This window comes from Crocodylus porosus, unplaced genomic scaffold (genome assembly GCF_001723895.1).
Source record: "Crocodylus porosus isolate Cpor-Errol unplaced genomic scaffold, CroPor_comp1, whole genome shotgun sequence".
Classification (NCBI taxonomy): Eukaryota; Metazoa; Chordata; order Crocodylia; family Crocodylidae; genus Crocodylus; species Crocodylus porosus.
The window spans coordinates 70,063,813-70,074,764 of record NW_017728918.1 but is presented as its reverse complement, the minus strand read 5'-3'; the positions used below and the strand labels follow the sequence as shown (position 1 = coordinate 70,074,764).

The following is a 10,952-nucleotide window of genomic DNA, read 5'->3' as shown; positions in this document are numbered from 1 at the left end:
CAGCCTTAGGGCTTCTGGGGGCTTATGGCAGCAGTGGGGATTGCCCTCCGCCTGGCAGCAGCCAGTAAGTGGGGGATTTTTTTTTTTAAAGAGCCAGGAGCTGGGAGAACAAGTGGGGGATGGGGCAGATTTGGGGATTCGTCTGAATCAATCTGGGACAGTGATTCGAATCACCGAATCAAATCACTGTCCCCTGAATTGGCTGACTCCAAATCTGATGCGAGTACTAGCTGCTTCGTATAGGCCTACTGAGAGCTACTTTGATGAGGAAAGAAGGATAGATAGTAAAGGAAGGAGAAACAATGTTTTTAGCATATAATAAAAACTCCTGTTTTCTCTCTCCCTCCCACTTGCCCCAAGTTCAGAAGCAGGGCAACAGAAGGGATGAGTGATGGCAGCAGTAGCACTTACCCTAGTGCTCCAGAGCACTGTCTGAATGCTGCCACCACATGTAATCAGAACTCTTGGGAGGGGTGGTATCTTTTATTAGACCAACTAAGTAGTTGCAAAAAAAAGTCACCACTTCTCCCATCTTTTCCTCTGCTGCTGAGTTGTGAATTTCAGTGTGGGGGTTGTGGCCACAGTGAGCTCTCTTCACTGTGCTTGAGTTATGCACCTGAACAGAGCCATGAGCAAGGAGTTTATTTTTGGGGTGATGAAGAATATTTATAACATTATTGTTTGGCTTTTTGGTAACACGTTTGAGTCCCCAAAACTGTTTTATTGCTATAATAATTCATAGAAGTATTCTGCAACATTAATGGACACCATAAAAACATTAAATAAATGTCAGTAGCATGCAGTTAGGATTCTTATCTCCAAGCAGCAGTATCTCATATGATATTCCTTTCTTGTACCACAGATAAATTGTATAAAACATTTGACTCCTAGTTTCTTTGCCATTAATTTGTGTCTCATGTCTGTGAATGTTTGAGTTTTAAAGGTTAGAAAATGTTCATTGTAAAATGCATTGTCAAATTCTAATAATAGTCTAGCTGTTAGTCTGTATTTTAGAAATGAAAAACCTTGATAGTCCTAGTTTTATAGTGTATTTCATTACTATAATACTATTTTACTCTCTCTTTTCTGGTTAAAAAAAGGAAAAGAAACATAAATATTGAAGATATTACTCAACTCCCAACTTGCTAGAATCTAGTAAAGAATTTATCTGGGGAATAAAAAGGCACTTGCCAATTAATTAATTGGGTTTTTTTTAAATAATATATATTTTCATGAAGCTGTCTTAAAATAAAGTTTTAAAAATACATATTGGTAATTATACTTCTACTGTTGAGAGAAATGTATACTCTGTCATTAATGTAATATTCAAGATATTAGACTTACAGACCTTCAGAAGATGGAGAAACTTTATAACAGGATTTTATTTGGAAATGCAGATATCAGCTGTGTGTACTTTGAATTGTCAGTAATCATGTTACCAAAGACTAATATTTTACTCTGTTTTTATGCTGTAGTCTAGTTTCAGAATCATTGAAGTTAAGGCAGTTGTGGCATATATCAAAGTATGTATGATATTTGGGTGTATATTGTATGTATTGAATTATTCATATTTAAGGTATTGCTTTTTGGGATGAAAAATAATATGTTCTGTTTATTTCCATACCAAATTTAAAAAAGAAAGAGAAGGGAGTCTCAGTCTGCCCTAGATGAAGCTAACTGTCAAATGGATACAAAAACCCGGCATGTTTTATTAAAGTACTGCCCAGCAACATCCAGATAGAAATCTGTAAGCGTTTCCATTAGAAAGAGTTTTCATTGAACTTATCATTCAAATACCTCATTTTCCAATCTACCATTATCTGTAAGAGAATTATTGTGGTGTAGCTGGGCAATACAGGTTCAGACATAACCAAGTGCCAAGTAGCTTTAATTTCTCAGTTTAACTGAAGAATCCATGTTAGGTTCATTAATTTTTTCCTATGCTGTTTTATTTATTGTTTATAAGTCTTAAAATCTTACAGTTCATTTAATTGATTGCATCATTGTCTATACAGTAGGTAGAAAGCATTTGGAGTGTATGTTTTTGATTTTTATAAAGCTTTCAGGTCCCTTGTATAATGCATTTGGTTCCTGTGTCTCCACGTTGTTTGTGAGCAAAGTTTGAAGAATCTAGCCTTACATTCAAAATAACTGCCCATCTCCAGTGTATTTTGTAAAATGAGGCAATATTCATGGATTTATTCTAATGGAAATTCAGTTTTACATTTTGGGGATCATCTTACTTTTCTGTTAATGGAGTGATTTCTTAAAAATGCAAAACTGTTAACTAAGGTGCTACGGTATATTGTGCTATATAGCAATTCATGCTCTGATCTCTGTGAAGCATACATTGGTGCACCAGATTAAAAAAAACCCTGAAATATTCTAGGATAGTGTTTCTGTACCTTTTTAGACTTGCGACCCCTTTGACAATTCTGGCTCTTAGTTTTTGCTGTTTTTTTTTTTTTTTTTTAAACTATAGAAAAATAATAGAAGTTCTTGTTGCAGAGAACTGAGAAAGACCATACCAGGTCAGAATGGTTTTAACACTGTGGATTCCTGTTTGAAATTTCTGAGCTTACCTTGTGAGTTGATTGCATACCTGAAGAAATCCCAAGGTTGCTGCTATACCCTGGCTGAGCATCACTGCTCTTGAAGGTGGTGTTGAGTCAGCAGATGACTTCTCTGTCAGGGCATGCTTAAACTTGATTTTTTGCTTGTGTTTTAAATACACGTTTATTAATGCAGACTAACAAAGACACATAAATTCCACGATACATAGGACACATGTTTCTTGCTAATGTATTTAAGCCCAAGATATACTGTAGTAGCAAATGTCTGTATTCTGAGGCAAACACTAGTGTACTTGAGAATTTACAAACTTTTTTTAATCAACACATGGTAACACAGTTAAAAATTCAAGTAGTCCTACCCTTGAGCATCTTTTGATGCATGTCTCATCAGGCATATAAAGTTTTTGTTTTGTTTTTTTAATATCCAGAGTAGATTCTAAAATACATTATATCCATTTTTGGAAGACTTCTTTAAATATATGCTTCTGACTACATGCTGTCCAAACAATCTCCTCCTGTTTTTGTTAATGTCTTTTTGAGTTATTTATTACAGCCTACATTACCTCCTACCTTTTTTGCTAAAAGCTGGGGTTTTACCATCTTGAGACTTAAGTCAGACTTGTCCCAGTCTGATCTTGTTTTTCTTTCTAGTGCTTTTTATTCCATTCTTTAAGCAACACTTGCTAATTATGGTGAACTAATAACAAAGAAACCTTCCCAACATTACTTGAATTCAATATGTCTTTGATTTTAAATTCAAAGTTATGCTAATTTTCTGTTTATTTCTAAAATTAAATGCTTTGAGAGAGAGTGAAACATACCTCTATTTTCAGTTTATTTGGCTGATGGAGAAATTACCACCATTTGCCATGTTGTCCCAAAGCCATTTCCTCTTCTTTCAACTAAGCTTTGACCTTTGTCAGGATACCAGTGCCAACGTACCTTTTTCTTAACAAGCCTTGAAATAAAAGATGAGTCTCAGAGCTACAACTACTTCAGAATAAGTGTGAGAAGTCAAGGGAGTCTTTAAGGGAGAAAGTTTTAGGTGATTATAAGATTCATGTGGAATTAAATAAATTAATTAAAGTTACAGACTTTTAAAAGCTTCAAATTAATTTCTGCTACTACAGTAAAGCTTATTTAAATGAATATTGTAAAATAATAGTGTAAACATTCTTTCCAGGTTATTTCAGGTTGCTGATTTTAAATATTAGCTCTCTGGTTGTGCAAAGTTTCTCATAAGAAAGGACTTAGTGGGGATGTAGGGATATTGGAAAACAGAAGGTAGGGGGTGCACTGATAGAGATTTTGGGGCTGACTTTTTTTTAAGGATGCATATTGACCAATACCGATTGGATTTTTGATATGCAGCCCCATAGCTTGAAGAACAGTGTCCAGCTGGTAAGTCTGTTGTGGTGGAAGAGGAGAGGGAAGGGAAGGAATGTGGGGAGAGGGGAGCAGATTGAGGCCCCTGCAGTGAGGGAGGGAGTGGGTCTGGGGCAGGCGCTGCCTGGGCAGGGAGGGGTATGGTACAGAGCCACGGCTCCTCTGGGGGGTGCAGGGGGAGGCAGCTCCTGCTGCGCTCACCCCAGGAGGCATGGGGGGCATGTGCCCTTGGATTGAGGTGGGGCGGGCTGCAGCTGTGAGCTGGGGCCACAGCTGGGATGGGGGCGTGGGGGAGCTACGGCAAATTTGGTGTGGCTACAGCCCTCCCAGTGCTACCACCCACCTGAAGCACAGTACAGCCCTGGCCCCAGCCCACAGCTGCCACCTGCCCAGCCCCATCCTGCCCTGTGCAGATCCAGGGGCACATGCCCTTTGAGGGTGCACACAGCAGCAGGAGCCCCCCCATTCCTGTGCTCCTGTGTGAGCTGCTTGTGGCTCTGTTTTGTGCCCTGCCCCACCCTGCCTGCTCAAGTCCCACTCCCTTCCTCGCTCCAGGGGTCTTGATCTGCTCCCATAAGCCACTTCCCTCCCCCTGCCCTTTCACCACAACAGGTTCACCAGCTGGACACAGATCTCCAAGCTGCTGGGCTGTGCGCCTTGCCATCTGCATGCTTCACTGTGGCTGCACTCATGCATGGGTCATTTATTGGCCAAATTATCGGTCACATTAGGCTGATTTCCAATGCAGTCAATTTTCTTTATATTGGTGCTGATTCGACATTGGATTGATGTATCAGTACACCTCTAGCAGAAGGTTCTGGTGGAATGTGCTTAGGAAAAAAATAATTGGATTTAATGTTACTTTGAACATGAAAAAATACCAGGAAAGACTCGTAGAGGAATCCTTATGAGAATAAGGTAGTAACTTCTCAGACTTGTCCAAACTGGAAATACAAAATAAGTTTGTGTGGCTGTTAATCATTAGCGCCACAAACCCATCTGTGGGAAACTCCTACAAACCCAAGTTTCTTCTTACTGTGCAGATACTTGCTGCAAGGAACTGACTGTGGTTGCCCTGGGATAGCTCCCTATCCAAGCAAACCTCCATTTCTCTATGCTTATATCAGGGTCTTATTTGTTGTGAAGGAATCTCTTCCAACCCTAGGTGGCCACCCCATCTTTGGATTGAGAAGAAATTATAGGTTCCTCTCTCTGTAGGAAGAGAATCAGCCTGGATTATCACTTGCCTGGAAGTCACCTCTTCCACAGGCAATCAGTAAAGAGACAACAAAAGGATTTATTATAAAAACAGAACAAGCATGAGAAATCAGTAACCATACACCGAGATTAGAGATAGAGATATAAAAGTAAACAAACTTTTATAATGGATCATTAACCTCTTTTTACCCTGCACATTACGTCCAAATATTCAGTCCTCACCGAGCTTTTTCAGAGAGAAACTGTAATCCCTACCTCTTGCATCATGCCAGAGCTTTTTGCATCTCTCAGTCAACTTGCTTTTCCCAGCAAGAACCTCGTATGCCTTTTTACCCAGTAACACTGAAGACGAAGCCATGCGTTTGAGGCAGGTGTTATGTACCATTGCCAGTCTGGCTATAAACATGCATTACCCCTTCACTTCTTGGTGGAGAGAGGGAACCCAAGTCAGATGCTAACTCACAGACATTGGTTCTTCTAGATGTGAACAGCTAAGGGCTGCTCAAGTTAATTACTGCCTTACTGACACAACCTTGGCTATAATGTAAAGATATATGAAAATTACTTTCATATCAATTACTATAACACATAAGAACAGTAAAACTGAACACAGCTTTGCATTAGTATTTGGTGAAGTTGTCTAACCCCCTTCCTGCCTGGCTGCAGGCAAACCATGGAGGTACAGCTGGGGCTGGCAAAGCCCAGCTGTGATCTGCAAGATTTGCCAGCAGGAGAAAATGGGATGGAGGGAGGAATTTGCCTCTGGGGCCATGGCAGGCCAGAGTTTGGCCACTATCTGCCCCTGCTCCAGCTATAGAGCAGAGGGGAGGGGCCAGCTCAGTTTTCTGAAGCAGAGAGCAGAGCTCTGCCCAGCCTAGAGAGCATGTTGGGATGTTGGAGGAATCTGGTGTAACTTAAACCAGGAAGGGGTCTGGGACAGACATTGCATAAACTGGTTTGAGCCAATTCAGTTAGGTCTGATATTACAGTCAACCAGCTTTATCTTAAACCGGTTTTGGCCATTTTCAAACTGGTTTATGTGCACTAAATTTCTGCTCTGACCACTTAAACTGGTTTATGTATAATGTCTGTCCCTAGCTGTGAAGTGACTATGCAGAACTGTCCATTTTGGGTTGGAGAAAGTTTCAGAGGTTCTTTTTGTGCTCTGCAGCAATGATCAGGAAGGCTTCTTGGAATTATAAGAGAGCTGCTGCTCAGAGAGCTTGCATCTGAGGGAAGGAGAGGGCTCTTTGGTCCTACTAAATAATTTAAGACTTAGAAAAGAGGAGGCAACAATTTTGGTTGGGGGGAAAGCTGGGTCTTCTGGGGCCATAAATGGGTGGAGGAAGAGGACACCTGGAATGTGGAGGTTTCTGGGGGGAGATTTAGGACCTTAGTAGGTGAGAATAGAGCCAGGAGGCTGCCTTGTAAAAAAAAAAGACTCTTGATGTTGCATTGCAAACTCGTGTTTGTTTATACCTTTCATTTCATCATTTCTCTGACTTGAAATTTAAGATAGCTTCTCTGTTTTTTCCTGGTTCAGTCTCCTTTACATTATGGGTTTACGTTAATTAGAAATGAATTTAATTGCATGTAGTTTGCTGTTTAATTTCTCTTTTAAATTTGTCCTATTCCCTTTCACATGTGTTAGAAAAATGAATGCCTGCTTTTCTTTCCCATTGTTTAAGTTCTCCTCCTTTTTCTCCTCCCATATCAGTCTTTGATTTGGGAAGCCCCTGTGATTGATGGTTGTGCTAATCCCCATGTCTGCCAACTGCAATAGAGTCCTCTCTTGCTTTTCTGGTTTCCTGTTTTCATTGCTTTTAACTCTTCAAGACTTTCATCACTTAGGCTGAAACTTTTGAGGCTTGCTTTCTGAAGGTCAAGGAGGACTTTTTTTTAAGTTTAACAAGTTGAGTGTGAAAGAGCAGATGATGAATAGTATAGTTTGAATAAGTTAAATATTTTACACTGGATAAAATATACTTGGGTATCAGTTATACCTTTTGTATCTGTAAATGGATCCATTTTATTGACATTAACATTTCCAAAATTAGCTTTAAAATTTGTATGTAGGTTGTTTGTATTCAGATAATGGCAAGTGCAGAATGTTGCTACCACTGTGTAGCAATCCAAAGGTAACAAACCCCATTATGATCAATGTTGATGTGCTAGATGTGTGTTTTGAACAGCCTTATTGATCTGATGCATTGCACTAAATGATGTAGTTTGTGATTCGTTTCAGCTCTTGAAAGGTCACAGTATACCGCTGAGAATTACACTAGAACTTTTTAGTATCTTTATATGGCTGACATTCTGTTAGTTTTTGTTGCCATTACTGTTTCTTTACAGATTTTCTAAACTTTTATAACAATGTTTTTTTTCTCCCTTCTCCCCACCCCCCAACAGGGTATGTTTCATAACAGAGATAATACATGTACATCTCTAATTGTTATTGCAAAGTCTTTAATGTACTTGAAGCAAGGGATTTGTTTAGCTGTGGAAGTGGCATTGTTGTATTGATTGTCATTGTAAAATGTAATTGTTGTCTTGGTTCATACAGGATTAGGAAGAAAATACTGTACCAAAAAACAGGTTATGGTTGCTTTTCATAAGCGTATTTGGATAATAATCTGCTTTATTACTTGAAAGCATTACTTGTTCTGTGATGGCCAGACTCTTAAAGGTATTTAGGCAACTAATTTCTCTACCCTTGGATCTTGAGCACAGCAGTTGATCAAGGCATTTATTTTTTTTACATAAGTCATTATTGGATCAGATATCTCTTGTCCTAGATAAATACGTACAAGCTGCAACTTTGGAGGAAATATGTACATCTTATAATAATTTGATGATCAGTGCATGTTTGTAAATATTTTGCAAGTCAAACATTAGTTTATTCAAATAACTTGATAGGTATTTGGTTTTGAAATCAATTTTGTCTAACTTGGCAGAGACAGCCAGTTGGAGATTGTGATTTTAATGTTCGACTCGCATGCATAGAAAAAGAGATTATATTTCCACGACACGAAAAGATGAAGAATGGTCTTATTGACAAAGCACAGGAACCATTCAGTGTTCGAAACAAGCCATTTTTCGACATACATGCTGCAAGAAAGGTAAATTTGACCAAATTTAGATTTTATTCATATTGTTGTGCTGAAGACAGTAACTTTAGATTTGTGTGCAGGCTTTCCTTCAGCCTACCTAACTTCTTTGCTGGGATTTGGGAATTGGAGTTATTCTGGATGTGGTTTGTATGGCTTAAATCTACCTGTTCTTTTATGTTTACCATACTCTCCCATTTAAAAACTGTTTACTTCTATACAAACCTCATGTTTTATTTCCTAATGCTTAGTTATGGTGGCATTGCAGTGTTTGTTGGTTTAAATCTATGTGAGTTCCTGGGAATGTCTGAGAACTACACTGGTTACACCATCTCTGTTTATAGATGGTTATACCAGCGTTGTTTATGGATCTTTAGTTGAGAAGGTAAGAATCAGAAATAATACTCAAAATTGCATTTAAAATGAATTAATATTTTGCAGTAGTTCTAAACTGGTCAGCTTCTTCTCATGTTAATTTCTAAAATGCTTTTTCCTTGGTCTTCTGAGATAAAGCAGTTTACTTACAAACATGTTAGAGTTTCTATCTCTAACTGCACTTTCTAACCAGTGTAGGAATATGATATCCTTGTGTACATTTTTTTTATTCCTTCCATGTTAACACACGGGTGATACTTATCTCTCCTAAAATATCCCATTTACACTCCATAGTACTATACAAATAGTCCCATGTGGTGCAAATCAGCATAGCAGAACATGTAGCTGCTCAACATTTAATCACCTCCTTCCATTTGCTTTTGTTGTCTGGAAATTGAAGCAGGGAATGTGTATTGAACAAAGTATAAGTAACAAACTTCTGAATAACAGAGAGTGACTGATAAAACTACTATGTGGAGGCAACATGACTTTGAAAAACCATTCATTATAAATTGACAAAAACACAGCAGTAAAATGGACCGCCGAAACTGAGTTTATCATTGTGCAGACAATGTGGTATAAAAGTTTAACCAGTTCTCTCTTTAGTTTAGTCTGTTGGGATTTTTAAATAGAAACATACTTTAAATATCTAAGATAATAGTGCATAGAGACTTTAAATTCAAAATAAAATTTTCACAGGGAGAAAGTAATTATGATTAATACATAATCGTTTATAATTGATAGAAATGTGCTGATGCTTCAGAAGCCTTACTTTAGGCTTCAGTTTTTTTTTAAGAAAGTGAGAAGCAGTAGCTGTTTAATAATTACATATATTATGTTTTTTAAAAGTGGGTATCCAGTGCAGTGGGACATATCTAATCACAGGAATTTGGCTTAAAGACAGAAAAAAGAATGAGTTTAAATGGTCAGTTTTCAAGCTGGAAGGAAGTAAACAGCAGGGTCCTGCAGGGATCAGTATTGGGACTGGTGCTGTTTAATATTCATAAATGATCTGAAAAAGAGGGTGAGTAGTGAGGTGGCCAAATTTGCAGATGACACAAAATTATTCCAAGACCAAGTGGGGCTGCAAGAGACTACAGAAGGATCTGGCACTGTTGAGTGAGTGGGTATCTAAATGGCAGATGAAATTAAGATTAAAGAAGTGTAAAGTGATGCACATGGTCACAACAAATAACCCAAACTATATTTACAATATGATGGTCTCTACATTAGCAGTTACCACACGGGAAAGAGATCTGGGAGTCAAAAAGGAAAAGAAAATGCTAGGGATTATTAAGAAGGAAATTATGAACAAGTGTCATTATACCCCTTTGTAATTCCATAGTACGTCCACACCTTGAATGCTATACCCAGTTTTGGTCCCCACACCTCAAAAAAGGTATAGAAGAATTAGAGAAGGTACAGAGAAGGGCAGCAAGGATAATTAGCAGTAGGGAGGGGCTTCCACATGAAGAGAGACTAAGGAGGCTAGGCCTAGTCAACTTAGAAAAGAGATGCTTGAGGGGGTACATACTAAATGATGAAGATAAAGTAAGTAGGGATTTATTATTTACTGTCTTTCTGATTTTTAAGAACTAGGGGTCATAATAGAAAACTAGTAGGTAATAATATTAAAACTAACAGAAGGAAGTTCTTTTTTACACAGCATGCAATTTAAGTGTGGAACTCATTGCTACAAGATGTGTGGAAGTTGACAGTTTAGCCAGATTCAAGAAGGGATTAGACAACTTCTTGGAGGAAAGGAGAATCAGTAGTTACTGAGCCTGGGAGTTGGGGATATAGCTTCTGAACCAGAACTTCCTAGACCTTAAATACTGGAAGCTGCAAGTGGGAGAGCAACAGTTGAAAAAGCCTGGCCATACCTCTCCTGCTCTCCTTTTCAACATCCATTTTCTGCCACTGTGGTGCAGAATATTAGACAAGATGGACCTGATGTGACCTGGTAGATGACAGATCTTATGTAATCTTTAAGCTTCATATCTGCATAACACCAATAGTTTAAGTGCCCCGGGAAGGGCATTTAAAGGGATTATGTATGGATCTAAGAGGGTGAAATTGCTGTACAGCTGCTCTTAGATCTCCTGCTGTGCCATAGCAAGGGTCCAAGAATGTAGGTGAGTTGGTGGAATTACTTATGTAAGCTGAAGCTTCACCAGATACTGTGCAATGTACAAGTTTGTTACCTGCAAGATGTGTATTTTCCTAATTGCGCCTACTTTAGTTTGGAAGAGACCCCTCTAGGACAAATCAAGGTACTTTCTAAAATGTAATA

General features: G+C 38.5%; 1 protein-coding gene across 4 annotated transcripts in view; it reads left to right on the top strand.

Annotated features, from left to right (window-relative positions):
• RNGTT (RNA guanylyltransferase and 5'-phosphatase) overlaps positions 1-10,952 on the top strand; it is a 375,566-nt gene that overhangs the window by 164,960 nt on the left and 199,654 nt on the right. For 3 of the 4 annotated variants that reach the window (XM_019537735.1, XM_019537734.1, XM_019537736.1), the window contains one exon: positions 8,132-8,296. The exons of the other annotated variant lie outside the window; for it this stretch is intronic. In XM_019537735.1, the coding sequence (XP_019393280.1) occupies positions 8,132-8,296 (165 nt within the window). The remainder of the gene's footprint in view (positions 1-8,131; positions 8,297-10,952) is intronic. 4 annotated transcript variants of the gene reach the window in all.